Source organism: Fusarium falciforme, chromosome 2 (genome assembly GCF_026873545.1).
Source record: "Fusarium falciforme chromosome 2, complete sequence".
Classification (NCBI taxonomy): Eukaryota; Fungi; Ascomycota; class Sordariomycetes; order Hypocreales; family Nectriaceae; genus Fusarium; species Fusarium falciforme.
This window is the reverse complement of record NC_070545.1, coordinates 2,112,685-2,137,529: the sequence shown is the minus strand read 5'-3', so window position 1 is coordinate 2,137,529 and position 24,845 is coordinate 2,112,685. Positions and strand designations below refer to the sequence as shown.

At 52.7% G+C, this 24,845-nt stretch overlaps 7 protein-coding genes and 1 pseudogene across 8 annotated transcripts, besides 1 other annotated feature; 3 read left to right on the top strand and 5 right to left on the bottom strand.

Moving 5' to 3' along the window:
* Nucleotides 1-1,165: 1,165 nt before the first annotated feature.
* NCS54_00261600 (SH3 domain-containing protein) lies at nt 1,166-4,065 on the bottom strand (the record flags this gene model as incomplete). The annotated part of the gene is made up of 5 exons (XM_053148211.1): nt 1,166-1,455; nt 1,590-2,267; nt 2,320-2,410; nt 2,459-3,798; nt 3,849-4,065. 5 exons carry the CDS (start codon nt 4,063-4,065, stop codon nt 1,166-1,168), a joined length of 2,616 nt encoding a protein of 871 aa, XP_053004186.1.
* Nucleotides 4,066-6,566: 2,501 nt separating this feature from the next.
* NCS54_00261500 (Hypothetical protein) lies at nt 6,567-9,145 on the bottom strand (the record flags this gene model as incomplete). The annotated part of the gene is made up of 8 exons (XM_053148210.1): nt 6,567-6,629; nt 6,688-6,754; nt 6,807-7,350; nt 7,404-7,844; nt 7,895-8,003; nt 8,051-8,940; nt 9,006-9,043; nt 9,093-9,145. 8 exons carry the CDS (start codon nt 9,143-9,145, stop codon nt 6,567-6,569), a joined length of 2,205 nt encoding a protein of 734 aa, XP_053004185.1.
* Nucleotides 9,146-10,025: 880 nt separating this feature from the next.
* On the top strand, nt 10,026-11,171 carry NCS54_00261400 (annotated as a pseudogene). The gene is made up of 3 exons: nt 10,026-10,597; nt 10,654-10,735; nt 10,803-11,171.
* Nucleotides 10,026-11,171: a sequence feature.
* A 303-nt stretch (nt 11,172-11,474) lies between these two features.
* Nucleotides 11,475-14,772, bottom strand: NCS54_00261300 (Hypothetical protein; the record flags this gene model as incomplete). Its single annotated transcript, XM_053148209.1, has 6 exons — nt 11,475-13,119; nt 13,168-13,713; nt 13,760-13,872; nt 13,923-14,365; nt 14,414-14,628; nt 14,678-14,772. 6 exons carry the CDS (start codon nt 14,770-14,772, stop codon nt 11,475-11,477), a joined length of 3,057 nt encoding a protein of 1,018 aa, XP_053004184.1.
* A 927-nt stretch (nt 14,773-15,699) lies between these two features.
* Nucleotides 15,700-17,091, bottom strand: NCS54_00261200 (Peroxin-12; the record flags this gene model as incomplete). Its single annotated transcript, XM_053148208.1, has 1 exon — nt 15,700-17,091. Exon 1 carries the CDS (start codon nt 16,969-16,971, stop codon nt 15,700-15,702), a length of 1,272 nt encoding a protein of 423 aa, XP_053004183.1. The 5' UTR covers nt 16,972-17,091.
* Nucleotides 17,092-17,465: 374 nt separating this feature from the next.
* On the top strand, nt 17,466-18,078 carry NCS54_00261100 (4HBT domain-containing protein; the record flags this gene model as incomplete). The annotated part of the gene is made up of 2 exons (XM_053148207.1): nt 17,466-17,612; nt 17,665-18,078. 2 exons carry the CDS (start codon nt 17,466-17,468, stop codon nt 18,076-18,078), a joined length of 561 nt encoding a protein of 186 aa, XP_053004182.1.
* Nucleotides 18,079-18,744: 666 nt separating this feature from the next.
* On the top strand, nt 18,745-20,713 carry NCS54_00261000 (F-box domain-containing protein; the record flags this gene model as incomplete). Its single annotated transcript, XM_053148206.1, has 5 exons — nt 18,745-18,939; nt 18,992-19,786; nt 19,869-20,121; nt 20,190-20,346; nt 20,398-20,713. The coding sequence occupies 5 exons, from the start codon at nt 18,745-18,747 to the stop codon at nt 20,711-20,713; spliced, it is 1,716 nt and encodes a 571-aa protein (XP_053004181.1).
* A 391-nt stretch (nt 20,714-21,104) lies between these two features.
* On the bottom strand, nt 21,105-24,308 carry NCS54_00260900 (Hypothetical protein; the record flags this gene model as incomplete). The annotated part of the gene is made up of 3 exons (XM_053148205.1): nt 21,105-23,004; nt 23,058-23,915; nt 23,971-24,308. 3 exons carry the CDS (start codon nt 24,306-24,308, stop codon nt 21,105-21,107), a joined length of 3,096 nt encoding a protein of 1,031 aa, XP_053004180.1.
* Between the last annotated feature and the right edge of the window lie 537 nt (nt 24,309-24,845).

The following is a 24,845-nucleotide window of genomic DNA, read 5'->3' as shown; positions in this document are numbered from 1 at the left end:
GAGGTGCGTCTTGAGCACGCACGAGATTTGGAAGAGGCTGCGGCCCTGCCTCGAGAGGGAAGTGGATACACAGACCTCGTTTCTTTTTTCGTTTTTGTTTTTCATTGTTCATGGTTTAAAGATTTCGGGTTGATTTCATCATGCATTTTGGCATGTCTGGTTGGGTTCATATGGATGGAAATGGAAGCGTTCGACTAGCGAAGGATTTTGCTTGCTTGTTCTTTTTGCACCTGAGGCTTGCTTCCTGGCGAAGCTGACCTGGATGGGGGTTGGGTTGGCGTTTCGCAGAGGGAAGGGATAGCCTAGGAGTCAGGCGAGCGATTCAACATGGATGGATGGTTATTACAGGGAGTAATAATAGACTTGGCCTTTTTTTTTTTCTCTGAATTTTTTCTCTCCGTGACTTGATAGGCTGTTGGCTTGGGGTTGGACTCAAGATGGATGTGTCTGTAGTTGGATTATACTTGGTGATTGTGACCTTGAAGCGGCAAATTTGATCTCAGTTGCCTCGCGGATCGCTGCCCTCGTAGGGTTGAGGACTGTTCCGGTAAGGCGAATGATTAAGAGGATGCAATAGACTCTTGGGCCATAGCAAGCCACCCTGCAATACCATAGGACACTCCATATCGCCTAAAGGGTTTCACTGTATTAAAGATAGGGGTTGGGTGTTAACGTAGAAAACTCAGAACTTAAATACCTTAGCCTTTGCCTTACTCTAACATTCATCATCTATGGACATAATACTAGGCAACATAAACACGTCCTTGGATAAGAAAAGTTAAGCCTAGCCTATCTTTGGATTCATCGTAGGCAACCTCACAACACACCTATCGAGCAATTCTGCATTGTCATGTCGGGTGGTGCTCATCAGCATAACGCAAACCAAACGGAACGCAAGCATCGCCAAAGCCACACAGATATGGCTCAATTGCTATTCTACACTGTCAGTTGTCAGGTCCTTGAGGCCTGATGCTTGGTAACCTGACAAAATATACAGGGTGAAAGATGTGCAACAAAGGGAAAAAAAGAAAAAAAGGAAACCAAGACCTTGGGGTATATCGACCAGTTATTCCCGACGCCCATCCATCCATCCATCCATACGACCACTCAAGCGTGGCTCGTCATTACCCGTGTTCCATCATCCGTTATATCCTCCCTGATCCAGTCACTCGCGTCCGTACATTCCGGGTACTGGTGTCGGAGGGGGTAGTATCTCGTTACTTCCCACCGAGCCTGCTACACTGCTTCTTCTCCCAGATCGTCCCGACTTGCGAGTTGAGAATCGGGATAAGACACCGCCCGTGGGCTTGTTCTTCTCGCTACTAATGACGCTCGCTCGATCGGAACCAACGCCCAAGTCTCTCAGCGTACCAATATCGATAAAGGCTTGTGGGAATATTCCCCATTTGCCTTTCTGGTTTGTTCCAGACCAGCACCAAAACTCCTGATACGGATCTGTGTTGAGGTTAGCGGTTGTCACATGATACACAAGCGGTGCCCCGGCTATCGATAAAAGGGAAGGGGTTGAGTGTGCTTTGAAGGTGTGGGGGGGATATATGCCGGGATCAGTCTTGGGGTGGGAAACTTGCAGCTGATATTGGTGATGATCTCGTCCTTCTCAAACTTGAGCCAATCACCCTTTGTCTTGTCCTTGACGTTGAACCTCCACCTCGCCGTGACTTGGGTTGGGCTGGTCCCGTCCATCTTGATATTCTCAGGAGATGGAGGGTCAAGCCTCATTATCTCAAACGGCACAGAGGCGTAGACAGCATCATGGTAGCCCATGCACCACTCTCCCAGGTATTTTGCTGGCCACTCGATGCCGGTGATTCTCGCCCCTTGTACCATCTCAAGAGCAGGCGTCCGATCATACAAGAGCCTCTGACCGTACATCCTACGTGCCGCCTCCTTGGACGTAGCCGTAGGCATGTTGCAGATCTCATTTGACTTTTCCACTACGGGATGTGTTTCGACAGGGCTCTTGAAGTGAAGGTCATAGTCATTTCGATATCGATCTGGCACTTCGGCCTCTTCAATGACAGTGAATCCGGGAACAGCTGGTAGAGGTCTTGGGTGACGAGCCAAGTGGGCAAACAGGGCCTTTTGGGAGACAAAGACTGTTGCGTCACTGGCGTGAAGAGTTCGGCCTTGGTGAATGCAAAAGATGCATCCATACATGACATCGTCAGAGCGTCGTGTTGGCAGATGGCTTTTCTGGAGGAACCGGATACGGTAGCCAATGCCATTCTTGATAAAGTTGCCGCGTGCTGTAAGAAAGTCAGCATTTAAGCAATGTGCAGTCATTGCACAGTAACATACCTGCTTTGTTGACGTCCAAGTCAATTTCGTTAAAGTCAAGTTCAAAGTGACACTTGACACACTTTGCAATCGAAGCAGCAGAAGCGAAGCCCTACATTTGTCAGTGTGTGATATCAGAGGAGAGGGAGAGCAAACACACAGCCTTGACCGTCTTTTTGACACCGGCCCCTCCGTTCAAAATCTCTTTTGCGCCATCGCAGAACCCCTTGTGAGTATAGAATGAACTCTGAGGGTTGAGCTTGCAATCAACGGCAAAGGGGTTCGGAGGGTGCTCGGGTGTAGGTGTCTCAGTCTCGACAGGAATAGGAAGATTGTCGATTTCAGGCATCCGCACGACCTGAGGCAGCTCAACCATGCCTTGGTAGTTGTTCACCGGAGGAGCTTTGAGGGGGAGAGTGCTTAATTCAGAAGAACCGAGAGTTGGGCTCGAGTCGGCAGCCGAAACAGCAGACCCTCGGTGCTCTGTAAGGGGGGTGTTGACTCCGTCGGTTCTAGCAGGGTCAAAGACGGAGCTCTGGTTGGTCTCGACCGACTCTGGACGAGACTTTGGCAGCGAATGGGTTCGAGGTGGGGGAAGCCTCGATGATAGTTGAGCGATGTAACCTGCGCTGGATCTATCCGAAGCAACATCCTCGGGAATGGAAGTGGACATGATGGAGTTGGAGTTTGAGTATCGGCCACGAGGAGTAGGGAAGATGCTATAAGTCCTCTCATACGATGAGGGCTCGGCACCTGTTGGACTGAGTCTCGAATCGTTGCTGATTTGGGATGAACGGTCTGAACCCATGTACAGAGGTCGTGGTCGAGATGTCGGGGACTCTTTAGCCCGCTGCGGGCTGAGAGGCGGCGAAATCGGCTCGATTGGTGATTCGACCGGTGCCACAGGTGCCCTCCTCTCGAACGAAAAGTCGTCTGGGAAGCGTTGCTCCCGGTGTTGCGGCGGAGTCTTGACGTCCCACGGGTTCGCCGAGGGAGGTCTTGGAGGCGGCTCCATGGGCGGCGGCCCTTGTGGAGGCCCGGGCTTGAGTGACCCTGGAATATTGGCATAGAGACCCTCGTCCGGACCGGATTGCGTCTGCATCAAGTGTCGTAGTTGGGCTGTAGCTGCTTCGACGGTTGGGGGGTCATGGACGGAGCGGGAGTCGGCGACAGACTCGGGAGCGCTGCGTTGGACGCTGGCAGGAGAAGCTGAATCCTTTCTCATGTCGGAGAATGGGAATAGTGGTGGGATTGGAGGAGCGTCTGGAGAGATTGGACGTGATTGCGGGCCGGAAAGGCGTGTCATGATGGAGCGGGTATCATGGTCGATAGGCACCTCAAGCTTCATGCGCATTAGGATGTCGTAAATCTTGGGGGCCGCCTTTCGCGAAAGGCCTTGCAGCTCGGCAAACTTTTCGGGTTCAAAGTCTTCGAGCTCGATATAGTCGTCAAACTCCCACAGCAAATCGGTCAATTCTGAACGGAAGTTGGCGATGTCGTCTACCATGGTCAGTCAACCCAACGACAAACACAAACTGGGGATAACTCACCATTCTCCTTGAGGGCGTCGAGGAAATTGGAGCCGTATTCGTCAAGGTGCTTACGACAGAGCGGCTCGATTCTCTTGAGGGCTCGCTCGCCTTCTTTGACGAGGCTCTGAGCGGCCTTGAGCATGACCTTGTCGTCGCCAGCATTCTCAACAGCTGTGCGGCCCTTGTCGACAATGTCACGAAAAGGCGTGACAACGAGATCGGCGACGTCATCCATGGCGAGCTTGAAGAGAGCAAGACTCGTTATGGCTGAGGGAGAAGATGTGATGTTGAAAGGATCACGGTCGCAAACGGGGTGTGTGCGGGCGTGTAAGTCAATAAGAGGACAGAGGATGAGGGGCGCCAGACAGGGAACAAGAGACTAAGAGGGGGCACCATCACACGACAAAGAGATGGAAAAGGGAAATAAACGAGGCGTCAAGGGTGCCTGGGTAGGACGTAGAGACAGCGGGCCCGGAAGCCAACGGTATGGTATGGGCTTCTGCAGGACTACCTACGACTAGGCTAGGATCGAGATTAGGAAGAAGGAAGAAGAAGGAAAGGAAGAGCTCCAACAAGGAGCAAGGGGGAGGCAAGGCAAGGCAAAAGCCATGGGTTCTCCCATCTTGTCGGAGTTCAACTCCACCGAACGGTAACTACGCCGGGGCACTCGCCGGGGCTCTCACCAGGGCAAACCAGCACATGGGCAAGCTGAGGAAGAGGCCGTTTCCAGATGGATGTCAGTACAAGTCAAACCCCGCGCCTGTGCCATCCATGGTAGGTCGCTCTCATGGGATGGGGGGCGTGTCATGTCGCATGAGGGTGCGTGTGCGACGACGACGGACGATTGGCCGGCCGGTCTCCAGGCCCCGGAGGACCTTTAGAGCTTTGACACCCAAGTTCCCACTCATGGAGAAGGAATTGCCTGCTAGAGATTCGGATGCAGACTGAACTGATTAGCTTGCGGACCATGACCCCAGCAAAATCACGACAAGGCGGAACGGCTGAATCGTAGGTGCCCCACTTGCCGCCGGGCACGTGTGGTAGATGTGCGCAACGGATTGGACTTTGGGAGACGGGGATCTTACACCATTCACTACCCATTACTCTTCCAGACTCCGAGAGACGAAACGAACCAACAGACGATGTGGGCAACTCGCACCGTTTTATCGACGCCTGGGCTCGGTCGATGATCTGGGCAATGGTGCATGGGTTTAGCAACGAGAGACCGTCTGACCGAGACCTCTTTTTGGTCAAGTCCACCGTTCGTTCATTACCACTCCCCATCTACGGATGCAACTTTGAACTGGACCCTGCGACACACTTTGCCCCTGACTTGGCGTTTGACGTCCTTGGTTGATCCCAGTGGGGGGAGGAGCGTTTCTTTCTTCTGGTTGCCACGGCATTCATTGTCTTGCCTGACGAGAGCAGAGCTGCGAGATGTGAGATTTGGGAAGTACAGAGATGCATGTGGTGAGAGTCTCGAGTCAGCCAGCAACAGCAAAAGATTCGTATCAAAAGGACCACGATTTCTCACATCATATGGATCAATCCTCAAGACGATGTCTGACGCTTGTCAGTTAGTTTAGGGTCCATGTCGTCGGGTTTTTTCTGCAAACCAGGCCAGGCCCTCTTGACGATCCATCCAGTGGACCGGACCACCACAGAAAACCATGGGGTAAATAAACTGTAGGGCAGGAAAAGCAACCTCGCGAATCGGGTCTTGACAGCGCAGATCACTTTTTGCCTTTAATCAACGGGCGGGCGCTTGACGATAGTCTTTATAAACAGGCAGCAGCAGTCTGATTGATCAATGGGATCCGACGATCCTACGGTTGCCTAGAGGGATTTCAACCTCTCAGACATGTTTATCTCTTCATGTCTCTATCACGATCAGCTGAAAGACGACCAAATCAAATCGTCGAATCCTTTGCTGCGACCAGGAACACGAAACATTTACTATCAGGGGGAGCCTGGTAAACGCAACCCAAGACGTCGATCGCAGAAACCTGGACTTGCCTTTTTTACACATTCCATGCCTCGGCATCCATGATAACGCACACCATTAGTTATTGTATGCCTCTGATCTACAACGCTCTTGCAGCCGCTACTTGATTCTGCCCTCCCCTCCACATGCAAAGCGGGCGACACAGCCTCCGCCCAGCTGCAGCGGCATCTTTCAGCAACTGCATATTCACCTAACCAAGAGCAGCCAGAACATTGACGTGTCACCTACCATATCAATGACTGCCTTGGCTGCTGGCACGCCTGCCTCAGACGGTTGTGGCTCTTGTCGGGCGGGAGGGTGTCCCCGTGAGCCAAGCAAGCCAAGCAAGCCAAGCAAGCCCCCATGGCCAGATCGCGAGGCAGCCTTAGCACGCACTCTTCTTGATTAGGGTCGACGGGGCGTTCTAGAAGGTTACCCAGGACGCATGAGGCTGCTACATCTCTTTGTCAACGAAATAAGGTACGTATCTCCCGCCTTTGCTCTCTTGTTGACCGAGATCAAGCACCATCTTTTTCAAACATTGGTCGATAATATCCTGTCTTTCAAGGGGTTTCAATCTCGAACCGCACAGAACTCAATTCCAGGAAAGTACCCAAAGTTCAAGCCAATCATAACCTCGTAACCATCCATATGCCACCAAGTCGCCATCCCAACCCCGTCACTCCTCAACCAATGTCGACCCTTACTCAACATCGTGTCAACTCCTGCTCCATTGCCTCACATCAAATGTTTCACGAGGCCTTTTCGCTTGGAACAGCGGAAGCGCTCTTCTTTCCATTTTGGCCGGCAGCAAGCTGTTACCACCATCGTTAGCCTTTTCAACCCTTGTACTGAGCATGGGTAAATACTTACTTGCTGCTCAATCATTCTTCGCCCAACCTCAATTGTCTCCTGCATACCCTGTTGGCGTTGCCAGAACCTACACCTTCCTGTCAGTACACCGAAAGACATGGGCCTAGAGTCAAACCTACATCTCCTCAGGAGTTCCATGGCCCCGGATCGACGCCTGTCGGGCCTCCTCCTCCAGGGCTTCACGGGTGATCTTCTCGCTATGCTCAATACCGGGTGCTGTGGCCTCTTCAGCGGCGTCTTGCCCCAAGTTCTCTTCGAGCAGTCGCTTCTTCATCTGGAACCGTTCCTTGCGCTCCTTCTGCAGTCCGGGGCTGTCAAGTTTGCTGAGCACAAAGCGGACCGCCAGCTGGACAACCAGGTAGAAGTGCTCCGCAAACAGAATGCTCAGTAGCAAACCCCACGCCTTCAGGGCAGACGGCTCGCCTTGAGTGCCGTTCTTGGAGTTGCTGCAGAGGTACACAATAGCCGAGCTTGTGATACTGCCTAACCAGGAGAGGAAGCTCAGGGCCGTCAACCAGGGTCCAATCGAGTCGGTCCGCCAGGGGATGGGACGCCGGCTGCTGATGGCGATCTTGAGTGCGTCTGATCGCAACTCAACCCAGTTGTTGACAAGGAAGCAGCAGGCCGCCAATGGCCAAGCAACCGAGAACATGGCGACGTATCCTTAACGCAAGTCAGAACAGCGGCATCACGCATCCTCAATAACGTAAGCTTACCAAACTGCATCACCATCTCACGGTAATCTCCTGAGACGTCGTACTCCTCCAGAGTGCACTCTTTACGGACACGCTCAAGGAATTCGGCCTCCTCCTCGTGGTCCTCCTGCACCTTAGACCCGGACTTGAGCTGCTTGGCTTTTTGGAACGCTTGTTGCTTGATGTAGGGCACTACAACTTCGGTCGCAAAGTTGACGATCTGGGCCGTCACGGTGAAGTAGAACATCTGGTTACTAATTCGAGCAGGGTTGATGTGAAACTCCCGTGTTGGCAACTCCTTCTCGCTAAAGGTGAGGGTCTGGGCGGTCGCTCTCCAGAAGTTGAGGAAGGGATGCAGGATATGTCCAAACGGAATGTAGACAAAGGCCGTGAAGAACAAGGCCATGTAAGAAGTCATGAAGTTGAGCACAAACTGCTTCTGGATGAGAGCAGCATCGTGGGCTAGCATTGGTCAGCTCAACTGCGTATCCAGACGCAAGACGGCTTCCTACCATCTACAGTTGCATAGTTTTCCATGGCGTTCAACTTCTCAGCAGCTCCCATGAGGACGCTCGAGATAGTTGGGGTTCCAATAACGAGGAAGATGGTAGGCAGAAATCCCTAACAGAGTCAGTGACTCTCTCAGCAGTGTGATGGCGAGTACTTACGAGATACTGCTTGCCTGGGCCACTATAAACCTCATTGATGAACACCTCGAGAGAGTTGCAGGTCACGATGAGGGCACCCAGGGCAATGACGCAGGCCAGAGTGAAGGGAATCTGGAGCAACTGGGTCTTGACTCGCTTCATAGGCGGGTAGACCTTGACAGGCTCGCCAGTGATGGGGTCCTCAGCCTCATGCTCCCACTCAAATTCGGGTCTGGACCGTTGAATGTTGGAAACTCCTCGGACGCCCCACTGGACGGCAAGATCGACTTCCTGCTTCTTCCAGTACTCGAAGAAGACTACAGACCAGAGGCCGCATAGAAGGGCATAGAGGTATGAGAATTGGCCTAGAAGCAACCAAGCACCAAATCCAAAAGCAGACGGGATGACGAGGAATCGGAAGTAGGACCGCAAGAAGGCAAAGTAGAAGGCGACGCTCTCGCCAAACTTGTCTCGGATGTTGTCGATGTCGGTCTGTTCCAGAGTGTACTTGCTACTCCATTTCTTGATCCATTCCTTGTTGAAGGAATGACTGTGAAGGGGAAAGATGGAATCGACGTGCTTCCACTTGGCATTGGTGGGCGTGACTCCGGCGCCGCCCTCATTACGGGGCTTGGTGATCATGAGGTAGATCAAACGCAGGCGCTCGGCCTCGACGACGGGCTCATCTTGCAGGGCCTGTGCGATATCATTATGGGGAGCCGAGACGCGGACGCCGTGAAGCCAATCGCCGAGGCGAGCACGGTAGACCTGCTTCGCGAAGAGGTCGGGAGATGCGACTTTGACAAAGACGAGGAGAGATTCGTTTTCTCCATGGCGGACTTCGGTGGCTAGGCCGACGGCGGTGAGGGCTTGGATGAGTTGTACGAAGCCTGCTTCAGCTTCGTCGCGCTCTGTGGAGGGGTCATTGGTTATCGGAGGGGTCTTTGGCAAGGGAGAATAGTGGGATAGGAATTACCTGCGACAGGGACCTTATAGTGAATTACAAAGTCGACGCTGGAGCTGTCAGCTGGGATTGATAGAATGTTGACTCTCGTGGACGAACCCAAAGTTGCTTTCGTGGCTGCCGGGCTGGCTAAAGTCCTTTGGATTGGACATGGTTCGTAGGAGATGCTCATGCGAGGGAGATGTTGAAGCTGAGCTATTCGCAGGAGAGAGAAGAGGAGGAGGTTATCGACAGAGGAAAAAAAGAGAAGGAAAAACAGGATATGTTCGATGACGCTCCAACAGGATCCAAGATTTGGAGAAACAAGCTTCAAGGCAGCTCAAGAGCAAGAGCTTGGCTCTTGAAGTCTTGAAGTAGCAGAGGGGAACATGAAAGTGGGAAGATTGGCGCGGGAGGCGACGTCACCATCCGATCTTAGGGCAAGAGCTAGGGAAGGTCCGTGCTTTCAGCTGGACATGGGTTCCAATGAGAGGTCATGATGTATCAGAATTGATGCAGATATTCAGCTGCTGTATAAGATGAGGCCTCCTTTTTGTTATGAGTATCGATAGATACTATAATTGCTGTTAATATTTGCACTGACCGTTACAGTTGCAGGTGAGTGCAGCTTATTATAGAGCCAAGCTGCTGATCAGTGACAGTGACATTCAAACCATCTCATGCTAACAGACGCAACATGTGATATTCACATACTCAAGATGAAAGACTCACTCTTGCTCTACCCTCTCATCATGGCTCTCATATTTACATGAGATACCACATACTCGTCTCAATTGTCCTCTCACCCTGTGGATTCCTCGCTAAGTATCTACTCCGTAATACGGCGTGTTCCAATGGATCGCTTGGCCACCAGCAGAGGCCCCCCTAAATGTCACCCTGGTACCACCCCGCAGTGACGCTAGAGGCTCAGTACCCCGTCGTCACCACCACAACCAAGCTCCATCATTCCCTGAAGCTCCATCTCACTCAGCATCACCTCGATTCTTTACTCCTGCCGACTCTCAATTAGACACTCGCTCAATTGGCGCAGTTCACGCTCTACCCTCCTCGGAGGCTCAACACCAATCCTACAGTATCGCCATCATGGGTCTCCTCACTTATCTTCGCCTCAGGCGACGCAACCAGTGGGAGCCCATGACGCTCATTGACCACCTCCTCTCGTCGCCTCTTACATACCTCTCTTTTCTCTTCTACCAGCTGGTCCTCCTTCTCCGTGGCCGTCCCTTTCATCCACCTCGAGATAAGCCCGCCATCCGTGTTGTATGCATCTCAGACACGCATGACCTCACCGTCGATATTCCCAGGGGCGACGTCCTCATCCACGCTGGCGACCTCACCAACGCTGGCACCGTCGCCGACATCCAGAAGCAGCTCAATTGGCTCCGCTCGCAGCCGCACCCTGTAAAGGTCGTCGTCGCGGGTAACCACGATAGCTGGTTCGATCCCAAGAGCCGACCCGAAGAGGATGTTCGCTCGGGTGCCAAGCCTGACCTGGATGGATTGATCTATCTTGAGAGCGCATTGACCGTGCAAAAGATCAAGGGCCGCACTATTTCCATTTTTGGAGTCCCAGACATTCCAGAGATCGGTCCTAAGGAATTTGCGTGAGTCCACCAACCACTGTATCTGCGATTTTATCCTCAGACGCTGACTCTGCTAGCTTTCAATACACCGATGAAACTCAACCTTGGCTCAGCAAAGTTCCCCCTCAAACGGATATTCTCATCACCCATTGTCCTCCGGTAAGTTTTCTCGCCATCTCTCTCATGACGACTTTCTCCCGTCAACTTCAACTTACACCGCTCTCAGAAACATCACCGCGACCTTGGTCTCGGCGATAGCCATCTCCTTCGCGAGGTATGGCGCGTAAAGCCCCGTCTCCACGTCTTTGGCCACGTCCACTGGGGCCATGGAAAAGAGTCTGTCTACTTTGATGATTTCCAGGAGACCTATGAGCGCCTCATGTCACGTCCCCGCCGAGGTCTCATCCGAGACTTTATCCCCAACGAGGCGTGGCTTGATATCCTCCGTCTCGTGGTTCACGGCCTTCACAGTGTAGCTTGGAAATGGCTCATGTCTGGACCCGGGAGCAACAATGGCAGCCTGATGGTCAACGCAGCTCAAATGTATGGAAACTCGGGCAAGGTAAAGAACCGAGCCGTTGTTGTTGACATTTAAAGTCAAGGCGAGCTCGTGTATTTGTATAGAAGGTCCCATCATGGCCACATCATGACATGATCACCAAACATCATGGTGGGAAAAGCGTCAATATCTCGTCTTTGCATTAAGATTTATATGTAGTGTTCCAGTACTTCGTAACGTAACCCAGACAAAGGAAAGAAAATGTTTGCAAAGGGTATACCCGCCTTACCAATGCCCGCCTCTCAATGTTATCACCCATTACATCTCACGAAGAGATATCAAAGAAAACCAAACAAAGGAAATGAAATGGTTTGACAAACAGTCATGACAGCTCCTCCATCACAGCAATATTGCGAATGTCACGGCCACAACCACAGACAGCACGATGCTCGTCTTGAGGCCCTTGGTCGCGCTCCACGCCTCACCAACAACCACGGGTTGATCCGGCGCCCCCGGCGTTCCAGCAGCGCTGGGTGTTGCAGCAGCTGCGTTGGCAGGTTCTGTTGGAACAATAGATTGATCCGGCCCTGTAGGCTGCGCAGGAACAACATCTGGGATGATATTGGTGTTCCCAGGAGAGTCGATCTGTGAATCGGCACTGTCCGAGGGCCGAATAACAACAACGATGGTCTGCTTTTTCGTCCTCGTCACCACAAGATTGTTGTCCAAGGTTTCCTCGGTTACCACCTGGATGGTCTGGTATGAGGTCAGGACGGTGGTGATCTCAGGTGCTTGAACCTGGTTAGGCTGGGTCGGTTGGGGCTGGTTGTGAACAACTTGCTCTTGACCAGACTGTCCTTGATCAGGCTGCTGTTGACCAGATTGGTCCTGATCCGACTGCCCATCAGGTTGTCCTTGACCAGACTGTCCTTGCTTGGATTGGATCTGGGGAAATTCTCCTTGACCAGACTGTCCCTGGCTAGATTGGCTCTGATCAGATTGACCCTGGCCAGATGGACTCTGGGGAGATTCCCCCTGGCTGTCTTCTCCATTTCCAAGCCGATCTTGTTGAGACTCGCCACCTTTTGGCTGGGCCTGGCCGGTACTGCCTCCCCTTGTCGGCACAGTAACAGAGACTGTGATGGGAACAGTCAAGGTGACAGCGCTCTCGCCATTGGCACCACAACCATCGCACTCGACCACCTTTGTCTCCATGGGCGGCGCCATCAACTTGGGTGTCTCGCAATCGCAGTCTTCGTACAATAAGGTTACGACGCTCTCTTGCGGGACAAGCGCGGCTGGATCCGAGGGGAAGACTGTAAAGTACGTGACTGTAGTTCTGACACCGGGACGGTCTAGGTCGGCCATGACAGGAGACACAGCTCCCATTCCAGAACGGCTAGGATCTCCAATCACTCGAGTGACTGTTGTTGCGCTAGTAATCTCGAGCTGGGCGATGCCGTTGGTAGGGAAGTCGGCCGCTCCAGGGAGACCGAGCTCAGTGATCGCCCGGGTCAGGGTGGTTGCTCCAGAAGCATCAGGCTCGACAATGACTTGAACCCGGGTGTTGAGGTTGGGCTGAGCCAAGTTCCCGATAGCTCGAGTAACAGTCATCACTTCAGAAGGACCGAGTTGAGTGATGACACGAGTGACGGTAGAGTCAGCGAGGGTATTCGTAACCACCACAACCTCCGTCACATCATCAGTGACAGCCGCAGTAGGCTGGTTATCAGAACCAGTCTCCCCAGTCTGGTTATCAGAATCATTCAGACCAACTCGGCCACTAGACGTAGATGGGCGAGACGCTCCCATGCCGGGCGGTGGCTCAGGCGTCTCCGTGTCCGCGAGAGAGGCGTAGACGGTGAGGAGAACACTGCTGGGAGCATCTCGACGGGAAGGCATCCAACGACGGGAGTTACTGGTGCTTCTAGCAGCAAGGCCACCACAGAGCTGCTTGTCATTGCCAGGACATGGCACATCACAGTCGCTCTCGTCGGCGACAGCACGAGTATTGGCGTCGAGTCTATCGGCGCAGTAGCAAGTACTACTATTGTTAGTATCCATGTTCACATATAGGAGGCTAAAAACTCACTCTTCGTAGACGCCGATATATGTTGTACCACCACAGGCCTGAACACAGCTCTGAATGGTCATATCAGCGCTCTGGGACGTTTCGTCAAAGGTTAAGAAACCAGTTCGTGAGCCAAAGCAGCCAATGTATGAATAGTTGCCGATACGGTCAGGGTTGACTGAGCTACCGCCGCCTACCACAGGGAGAGGGCTGACAGTCGGGCTGCTGGTGCCCTGCCCGGGGATAGTAACCAGGATAGTTGAGTGCGTCGTCATCGTCTTGGTCATGGTAGAGGTTGATTCCCCTGATATTGTCTGGTTCGAGAATCTGGTCGGACGAGTTGAGCTAGAGGGATTGGCCGAACCAGGCGTGTCGGGACCGCTAGGGTTAGGTCCATTGGGTTCGCTTGGGTTGGGTTCGTCAGGTTCGTTAGGTTCGTTGGGGTTGCTGGGGGCAGCGACAGGTGTAGTTGGCGAGATGTCATCCGACGAGTCTTTGCTGGAAGGAAGAACTGGTGGAATAGTCTCATCGCGTGAGTACACATCGATATAGGCGACATCCCAGTACCTATAGTTATCAGTATCATACACTGCAATCAAACTATTCAACTCACGTGTTCTCAAAAGCCTCGGGGTTGTTGGCGACATATTCTCTACAGGTAGGTGCCAGAGCTTTACACGTCTCAAAACTCTGCCAAGTTCCCTCGCCATAGTCGCCACAGAAGTTCTAACAGGGTCAGCTTAGCCATATCAACTCTCTTCCAAGTAGAAACTCACAATATTGAGAACAATGTTCATGTCATGGTAAAAATCGTCAACATTGCACTTCCTCCCTCCAAATAGAGCCTGTGGAAGTCCCCATTTCTTGGGATCAGGTCTCTTGGCTTCAATATCGGCAGGGATGGCGCCGCGTGGGAAATGCCAGATTTTGATGTACTCAGAGTCCCACTCCATGGCGTAGACTCCTCCATTGGCAGCATTGAAGCCATCGCCATAGGACGAAGTGTCACTCGAGGGTGGGTTGAAGCCGCATCCAATGTTGTCCGTGCCGACAAAGCAGTCCAGATTTCGTCGTTCGCCTGAAAAGAGGTCCTCGTCTGCAGGGTCTAGTTGACAACCTTCAGCAGTATGGCCAGACATTGTATTGGTGTAAGCAAGGTTGGCGCCTTCAATGATGTCGATCTCGCCGCCCGAAGGCCAGTTGGGGCCATAAGCCCAATCTGTTGGATGTCAGTGTGAGGCCAAGTAGAGTTGGTTTGGGTACATACAAGCTGGCCAGGTACCACATTCTGACGGCGGCATGTGTAGAAAGTCGGCGATGAAGAGACCATGATGAAAGGCCTGCTTACTCTCGAGTCGAATACTCGGTCTTCCCTCATTAAGTCCGTACTTCTCGGTATCGTCAACCCCTAGGCGGACGACTTGCGAGAAAGGCTCGACCGAATAGAGACCAAGATCAAGGGCATCTTCCTGACTTTGGTACCTATTCTCACGTTAGCCTGCTAGTTCATATGTTCTCAGCGAGTACTTACTGAACAAATCCATGGGACAGATCCATCCCATTGTGCCAGTTGAACCCATACAACAGTTCCTCCCCAATATAGGAGGTGTTTAGGGAGTAAGCCATATCAGGCCACACAAATGAAACAACAAAAGAAAACTGAAGAACAGACCAAAAGGAAAGGGGAGACTTCAGAAAACTGTTTGGAAGATAGTTAGGATCAACATTTGAAAACAACGGCGGGCATCAGCGCCTTCTTTTAACCTATTCAGTCGTCCTCACCTGGGAGCGGCGAGTCCACCATGGCCGCATGAGGAATTCGATGCCTGACTGGGCAAAACGTCTGAATGCATACGTCTGCGAGGCTGACGACGATGAGCCGTGATGAGACACCACGAGACTCTTTGAGCCAAGACTTGAGCACAATGGTCAGGTTATTGGGAAGAGAATGCTATGTGAGTAGACCGACCTCTTTGTTTTCCATCCATCCCATACATTCCACCTCGGGCTGCTCCGTCTCAGCATTGCATTCAAGTTTCTTGGGTCAATTGCCAAGAATAGGTAACCAGAAACGTTCATCTTTCGAGGAGAGGACTTGGTGAGACATTTAACTGATAGTTCGGGGTGTGAGTCGGATGTTAAGTGAGACATGTCATTCCAGGCATGTGGATGAGCAGGTTGGTAAATAGATGAGACACTAAAGGGCAGCACATAGCTCGGTTGAAGTGCTAATTGGCAGTATAGTAACATGCAAATAGGTAACAGGATGTAATATCCAAAGAGATTCATAGTAAAAACCAATGCTCTAAATGCATTGTTTGTCATATCATGAGTCTCATGATAGCTTCATGATCCTCGAGTGGAAATAGAATTATACCTCTGATGCATCTGTCCTGGTGTCACATTTAAATTAGATTCCAATATCAACCCGAATTGAGACTCGATCAAGCCTCCTCAATTAAGGGTGAAACATCCCAAGACGCCCGGGTATTGAAAATTGCACGCTTTTTTTCCCACCCAATTCGCGTCCTCGACGCATGCAGCTCGCTCCCTCTATACCATGATCCGTCTTAAGCCCTCAGTTCCGCCCAGCACACGCTTCCCAGTGACCGCGCATCTCCCTACTCCGCTCTCCCACTTTCCTTCGTGGGCCTCCATGAACTCCTCCTGTTTCGGGTGTTGTCCTTCCAGCCACTTGTGGATGCAGGTGTAGCAGTAGACGACTCCAGTCTGGCAGGCCGTCGGCGTGACAATCTCGTCAACGCAGATTGGGCACAATGCCGAGTCCTCTGGGAATGGGACTGTGAAAACAGGGAGCAATGATGGAGTGGCAATGGGTGCATCCTCGGCTGAAGGAGTCGTCTCGCCCTCATTAGCTGTATCTTCGCTCTTCTTCTTATCCGATCCTCTCTTGCGACCCAGCCCGGATATCACGGGCGGAGGGAGATCAACACTCTCTGTGGCCTTTCTTGATAGTTGCTTTGCAAAATCAGACTGATACCACCACTCTAGAAACTTCAATGCAAAGATGCTGGTCGGCAGCAGAAGAGACAGGCCAGAAAGTAGTCGGGGTCCCATCTCACGAGGGTTCAACAATGAACGCAACCCAGGTCTGTGTCCCCTCTCGGGTGTCTGCGTCAAGGCCTCGATGGCCTTGTAGTCGGCGCCCGTCATCCTCCGCACACGGGTACCTATCAGCCACATGAGCGGGCTATGGTACTTGCTACCGTCGAAGAGGTAGGCAAGGTTGAAGGCCAGCATGGCAAAGTAATAGCCAGCATTGACGCTCGGGTATATGTTCCGCAGGAACCATCGGTAATAATACAGGAAGCGGTCGCGAAGGGTCGGGTTATCGGGCATTCGCGTGTATGCCGCGCCGAGCAGGGCTCTGGGCGCATTCACCTCGTAGCTCTCGTCGAGCTTCCGCTTGAGATAAGGGATACCGACGAGGACGAGCAGATTCTTCCACACGTCCTTTGTGGACAACTTCAAAGTCTCGCGCACGAGGTCAGGGGCCGACATGCTCGCGCGGGGGACCTCGGCATGCAGACCCTTCTCGCGCTTGAGGCCGTAAAAGTGTTCTGTAAAGGAGCCGCCGCGGGTTCGCAGGTAGTGGCGCTCGACGAGCAGCATGGCGGCGGCGTAGATCTCATCGAAAGAGTTTAGTATGCGCAGGAGGTATCGCGGGTGTCGATGGGTCGCGATGGTGAGGAGATAGCGGAGGGTGGGCGGGAGGAGGGCGTTGAGCTGCTGCTCCGAGAGAACCTCGAAGAGGGACGGCTTCTGCTCGTCAAAGGTGCCCCGAAGGGCCGTGACGAACTCCATGAGGTTGCTATAGATGCGCGACTTGGGGGGTATTGATGGATTGGGGTGATGAGAAGCTGGGAAACGCGAGGTGAAGAGTTGCACGTGGTGGATTCGCAGATGATGGTCGATGATGGTGGAGTTGGGAGGTGGATTGACCCCCAAGGAATTATTAGCGACCCCAGATTCCGACCGCGACCTATTCCCTTTCGGCGCGTTGCCGTTGGTGGAGGCCGGGGGGCGCCTGTGACGTTGGCCGATGTGCCTCGGCAACTTCTGGCGTCTTTCCTAGAAGGGGTAAACATCAGCAGTTGGGAATTAGTTATATCAAGCGTAGTTGTCGGCTTTTATTGTTAGTATTTGTGTATTTCTCTTGGCTCCTAGGTAAAAGGTTTCTTCTGTTCATCTACCTCGGCCGCTCCCAATTCGGCAATAATACAGGCACTCTCGATATCAACAATATTCCCCCCATCATCACTCACTCACCGTTATCACATTATCACTCATTCATCATAATGTCTAACACACGAGACAAGAACCTCAAGGCGGCAGCCGAGTCTATGAAAGGCCACCGAGAGGCAATACTGGGAGGCGGTCCCGAGGAAAAAGTCAAGGCATGGCTTCAGCTCACTAAAGATGAGAGTGGTCATCTCAAAGCCGGGGTAAGCAATGACCTGCATCTCATAGAGTACATTTTCTAACACGCATCCCCAGGACTGGATGCACTCTCTCATCCCCCATCTCTCCCTGGTATCCGTCAACGCCGAAGGGCCTCATCCGTCATGTGTCTTTTCTTACACAGTGCAACCCGACAACTGTAACCGCCTCAGGAACTTGCACGGAGGATGCGCAGCTACTCTGTTCGACTGGTGCACCACGTTGCCACTCGCCCTGGTGAACCGGCCCGGATTCTGGCTCGGCATGGGCGTGAGCCGTACTCTCAACGTCACCTACATGAGGCCGGTGCCGGTGGGTGAGGAGGTGCTCATTGATTGCGAGATTATCCAGGTCGGCAAGAAACTGGCAACTCTGAGGGGAACGATGAGAAAGAAGAGTGATAACTCGCTGCTGGCTGTTTGTGAGCATGGCAAAGTGAATATCGATCCCGAACCAAAGGCCAAGATATAGATTTTATACGTCAAGAATCTCAAGGGTTACCCGAAGGTCGATGTTGGGGGGTTGCGTGGAGGGGTGAGATAGTAACCTCCTCAGCTGGCAAAAGGCAAGGTGTCCATTTTCAATACAGCTGCTTAATGTCCGTCATTAAGGTTATCAGTAATAAGACATGGAATAATTTGATATGTCTAATGGTCTATCGGGCTTCGGTCTTAGGCCTCTCTACTGCAGATAGTAATGATATTGTTGTTGAGATGCAGGCTTGATTCCAGATTCCCCGTTTAGGCAACCCAGATAACATCGAAATATATTACCCACGAATAGCACTATGACGCGTACACTGCAGGATATTCACGTGTGCCAATCCAACTCTATTTAAACATTATTTATGAATAACTTATTTACATTGTAACCGCTGTCAGAGAAATCCTATCATCAAATTCAATGGTTCTCGTGTCAATCTAGGGTAGCACTGCCGTCATCTTACAACCCCACCTGCAAGGACGTTATCCGGCTCCGGACGAACCGCTGGGCTCTAACGTTAACCTCCGCAAACCAAACAGTGGAGGCGTACAAAGGCCCCTCCGTTAAGTCCGAAGAAACTCTCGAGTACAACAGAAACCCCGTCGATATCGTCATCTTCACCTTTGTTCACCTCTTCTTTCACTCACCTCTAAAATGGACGACGCCTTCTTGCCCGGCGCTGGTGAATCCAAGCTCCTCACTCTGCTCCCCGCAGAGGTGTTGCATCATATACTGCAGTTTCTCCCCCCCGCTGATCTGGTGTTGAGAGTGCCCTGCGTGTGCTCGGCCCTGCACGCTTTCATCAAAGGAAACCGTAACTTGTTCCGTCAGGTCTACCTGGATGTGCTTGTGCGTGCATCTTAAGAAATCCCACCCGGAGATGATGGTTAATGAGACGTAGGATGAACCCACTGATAATACCGGTCTGAACTGGGAGCAAGAGGTTCGAGATCTTGTCCGACTCGAGACGATATGTAATCGCCAAGCTGCGGCGGACAAGGTGAGATTCAAGCGCATCATCCCCAGAAACCATCTTTACCACCAAAGAACATCTACTGAAACTCATCAGAGACACGAACTGGACTTTGTTCACCACATCGTCACTCACCTCCTCAAAAACGCCTCTCCCTCGGATGAATCTGTCAACCCCTCCCGCACACACGCAACCTCGCGCAACGCCGCCCTGCTGCAGCGCATCTTCCGCGATGGAACCACGTCAGAGGCCTTTCTCCAGCGCTCTTCTCTATTTGAGCGTGTTCGTGACCATCACCACCACTCAGCATCTGCAGCCCCTCAGTCAATAAATGCGGACCGTAGGGCCATTCAGCAGAAGAGCGCTCATCTTCACTGCCTCCATGGACGACCGATTCTTAATGCGGGCCGTCTGCGCTCTCACAGGACTTATCCATTTGCGTGCTCCAAGGTGTACGATATGCGCGAGTACACCATGAACTCTAGATGGGGACCATTTCTGGCTGACGGCTCCGATGGTGTTGACTGGGAAAAGGTCGAGGCCATCCTCGTGGTCCTGAGCAACAATGTCGGCCCCAGACGCAAGGTTCCTCAAATATTTGGTGAGATCTGGGACAAGCCATTCTCCGGCTCCTGGTCAGACAGCTTCAAAGTCCCTCCGCCGCACGATCTGACCTCCCTCGAGGCCCGCGATCCCTACGGCGTCACAGGCACATGGTACCGCGTTTGTTACCCCCCCTCATCCCCCACCCCCTCATTCTTTTTCCATCTCATGATCTGGGCGAGACTGACCGACAAGGCACCAGATTGTCTGCTTCCTCGATTACAGCGACTTCTTCGCCTTCAACTTTCCTGATCACGATTTTGTCGCTCCTGATGCGCCACGACCTGCCCTTGACGTCGGCGAGGCTACTCGTTTAATAATGCTCCGTCTCCAGGTCACATCCATTCAGAACCCCGGGCCGGACGATGGACAAGACCTGCCAGTCGTGCACTTTAAAGGCATCTCGCGGTCCTTGGATGACTCGTTCGACCACAACGCCAACTCACACATCCGAGGTAAGCCTCTGGTTTCCTGTCTTGGCCAGCTTCCATCATGACTAGTAGCATGAGAGCTAACAAGTGAGCATTCGCCTCGAAAGGTACCGTCCGTCTAACCCGGGAGGGAGAAGTTCGCTGGACAACCTTTTCCATCTTCCACGGCGTCGAACGCTGGCGCAGCGAAGGCGTTCAGATCGGTGGCGTGCGCTCAGCTCGCGGTGTAGTGGGTAACTGGTTTGATAGGTATTCTTCATTATCCCATCCAGTCTTCAACAGCTACTTACCCCAGCGCAGGGACTATGATGACCATGGCCCCGCTGGCCCCACGGCGTTCTGGAAGGTCGGAACTGCTGATCAGGTCGCTAACATGGAGGATGACCTTCTGCCGAACGCCCTCTTCCTCCCATACGCAGCTCTCATCGATATGGATGCCGAGATTGACCTTGAGGCCGACATGTCTTACAACTCTGACGATGAGGACGAAGAGGATGATGACGACGACGAGATGGACGGAGAAGAACTGTCAGAGTTGCTACATGATGCAGAGCTACCTCTTACAGATGTCGGTGTTTCCGACTTGATAATTGTTCATCATCAGCACCATGAATGAATTGGTATTGTTAATTTATTAGAATAATCGAAAGCCTCATGGGCACGGGCAACACATCACAAGCTACACGATCGGAATAGCAGAATGAGTGAGGATGGCGAATGCGCCCATCAGTTTTGTACTTCTCCTGCAACACCGAGGAGCTAGAAAGGAAACGCGCTGTCGTAAAGACATTGGGGGTATTCTAAAATACAAAAGCAGCCCATCGTATGAAGCCTCCCACCCCTTCTAATCGCGACATGCATGTCGCTTTCATCATCAAACGTCTTGTCTCAAATCCATCGTGCCCTTCCCTTGTGCCCTATATATTCCATCTCTTGATTCCATACGCCAATTCCCGTATATCCCAGTATATGTGTCCCCACGCCTTCAAATCACACCCAACCCCCTTTTAGTGTATCGTCCCGCCCTGGTTGAGGATGATACAGTTGTTCAACAGAGTTGCCGCTTCGTGCAAGAGCTCCCACCGTGTCCCCTCAAAAGTATCCTTGAGGATCATCAGGAGTGCTGTGTTCGCGTTGATTCCCGTCCTGCCCTGCAAGTTGCCTGGGTTCTCGATGGTACCGAACTTGATAAAGTAGTTTCTCATGTGTTGAAGTTTCTCCTGGCGATTTGTTGGTAGCGGCACTTCCGGACAAGCTCCCTCAAGAGCAAAACCGTAGCTCCAGACTACCAGTGCGGCAAAGTACAGCACCCAAGGTCGGTTCAGGAGAACGTCATCACGCGCATCGTACGGCTCATCCAGATGGTAACCTCCTGCATGTGCGGGCGTCACCTGGTCAGGGGCCAGCACAGAGCACAAGAACTTGAGTGCATAAAAGGCGGCATCTCTCGCTCGAGCCGAATGGGCCCAATGGTCCTTGATACGCCTCTGAGCGCTGTTGAACTCTTGCGGACCAATAGCACGGCCAAGAAGACGCTTCGCTCGCGCAAACATCTGGCAATCCACAATGTCCGCATGCATGGCCATGTGTGCCAAGTGGTGCAGAACCGTACGGCTCTCAAACACAACGTTGAACTCGTTTCGCTTCAGGGCGTCATCTCGATAGGGATCCGAAGATTCGCTGCGATCCAGATGCTTGTCAAAGTCAACCTTCCATGTGTCATACGCGCGAGTAAGTGTGGCACGCCATCGGTCTCGGCCACCAAGAGCCTGGATAATACCACCGCCCAGCACATTGACTTGAAGATCCCGCTGATGCATGTGCCACGACACACTCAAGAGGCCTGCCATCAACACGGTTCTCCCGAACGAGGTTGTGTGTACCTCCTGAGCGCTCAGCGTTCGCTTAAGACCCTCCAAGAACGAGGTCGGCTTGATTCCATTCGACATCAAGTTTGACTCGATCCGCCAGACCTCAGAGCTACTTCCAGCCCGCCACATGGATTCGTCACAGGGAAGGGGTAGTCTCATCTCGTGAGCGACCATTACCGCCGAGTGGCCAAACATGGTAGCGTGAATCGAGTCGACAATAAAAGCGGCAAAGGCTGCGCGCCTGGTCGCTTCGTTTGTAACCCAATGCTCCCACCACTTGTCGGCAGTTCCGGTCGAGCTCGATGTGGACGACTGTCGTGATCCGTTGGACCCATCTCGAGGGTTCGGCGGTGAGTCCAAGGCCGATTTTCCGATCAGAGAACGGCCTCGCCGCATCAAAGTGATGGTGGTAGCATGGTGAATATGAGCTCTCTCGTGTAGTTCTCTTGACGAGTACATCTTTTCGTATAGCTCGAGAAGAATGAGAGCCTGGAACACCCATAGCTTCGCAGGAGGCCGGAAGCTGACGTCCATGAAAATGTCCCAGCGCAAGTGCCAGGCAAGGAAATTCGAGAGCTGAGCGCCAGCCTTTGTCACCTTGTGCCCATGCGTTCGATCCAGGCACGCAGCCCCGATAGCCATCATGGAGAGCAAAAGGAGGTTTGGTGTCTTGTCAGGAGAGAACGTTGGCTTGTGAAGGATAGGCATCTGGTCGCTGAAGTGATACCAGTAGGAGCCAATGTATGCCTGCATCATCCTCTTACTGAGCATGTGATCGTTGTTCATGCGGTCGCCCTCAAGAATATCATCCCACTGGCGTTCAGATGGAGAGTGCTTGTTGTCATGGAAGCGCTCCCTGATAAAGTCGAATAGCTCCTGACTCTTCTCCTCAGATATTGTCGCTTCTGGTACTTGTTGATCCAAAAGATTGTTGACGGCCATCACTTGTTGAGGAGCAGTCGGGAAATACCCCATCGAAGCACTATCGGTGCCGAGAAGAGACATATTGAACTGGTTACCTTGCAATTCACTGTAGCTGAAATCATGTCAGTTCAAGAATCCCAGATATTCGTGTTGCGTGATACTAACTTTGTGTAGCTTGGGCCGACTACCGGGGTCATGGCCTGGCCGGGCGAATTGAAGAGATATGCCATAAAGTCCTCAGGCATGCCGACGTAAGGTGACTTGTTGAGATCGCCAGCTTCTCCAAAGACAGGGACAGTCGCGGGCATAGCCATCTGATCCAACATCATCAACTCACTCGCCTGGGTTGTTCCAGGCTCCGTGTACTCTGCCGAGGTGCCGGCAACCGAGTTCTGGGGGTTGGAGTATTGTGCTGGAGGCAGGTTCATGGGCATCACATTCTGCTGACTGACAAATGTGCTGGCCTGGGCCATATTGTTTTGCTGGTTTGGAAAGACCTGCTGGTTTGCGATCGGCGACATGACGTTGAATGGTGTGTTACTGGCCGACATTGACTGTCTCTGTGTCACCGAAGGGGACTGTGGCTGGCTAAGCTGGGGTGTGCGGTTATCATAGCCCGGGTTTGGAGACATGTAGCTGCCCAGGCCGTCGGGTAGTTGCCCATTTGGATACATCCCGGTGGGAGTATTTGTCATGGGTGAGTAAGGGTTCCCGTTCGCGTCTAGGGCTGTTTGATACGGCATGTTGGAGGGGTGAGCCTTTGAATAATCGACCGGGTTGCGATTAAACTCGGGCGAGTTTGTACCAGCACCAACTCCCACTCCAACACCGGTACCATTGCCAGGAGCAATCACCGGGGCGATATTCCCTGCTACAGAGTCCCTCTGGTTGAGTTGAGAGCCTTTTGCGGCATGTCTGTCCATATGTCGCTTCAGCAAATCCCCTCTCACGAAAGTTCGCGTGCAGTTGGGGAAGTTGCAGTGGTAAGTCTGCTTCGAGTTGTGATTTAGCTGATGGCGGTACCTGCGTATCGTTTGTCAGCATACAAGTCCGAGTGTTGCACTGGGACAAGACATACAGATGCTCTGCTCTTGAGTAACTCTTCCCGCATCCCTCAGCAGTGCACTCAAATCTCTTGTCAAGCCCTTTCCGACTTCGTCTCCGTTTCCTGGCCGGTCCAGGGCCGTCCGAGTTGGAGGACGCGCCGTTTTGGCCGTCATGGTGGCCTTCAGCCTTTACATCCTGCTCGGCGCCCTCATTCTCGAGTGAGCGACTTCTTTGCCGACCACGGCCGGAAGGATTCGATGCGTCGATGGGCGAGGGGTTCTGGGTATTCCCCATTGCGCCGGAGCTAACCGGAGATATGGGGAGGATCTGTTTCAGGTCGTTTGGATGTGAGGCTAGAATCGATGCCATGACCTGAGGTGAGGATGGAGGAAAACGGGGTCGAGAGCGGCGCGGGACGGGTGTCGAGAGGAAGGGTCAGATGGCCCAAGGTTGTGAGCTGTAGACAGGACTCCACCAAGGCAGGCAGTCATAAGCCAGAAACGACGGGGGCGCGAAGGAGCAAGCTCCAGCAGTTGAGGCTGCACAGTCGCAAAGTGTCGCGGCGGCGTTGCCGCAGAGGATGGCGGGGTTGTGACAGCCGAGGGGCCGCGAGAGTGGGACAGGGCGGAAATAAATCGATAATTGCTTCGTTTAGACCCCTACGGATTGATGATTGGATATGGCGCGTGAAGCATGACAGCGCGAGGGATCAACGCCGTCGAGCTGGCGGGATGCGTGAAGAAGAACAGCAGCGCCGCAACGGAAGGTCGGCGTGCGGCGTCGAGGTCTTGGACTCGGGGTGGCCCAAGCGGATGGGTCGAATGGGAGCTGGACTGGTTCCTTAATGTCAGCAGGCGAAGTCAAGAAGAGGTGTCGCGTGTTTTTGCGGGTAAAATGCTATGCGAG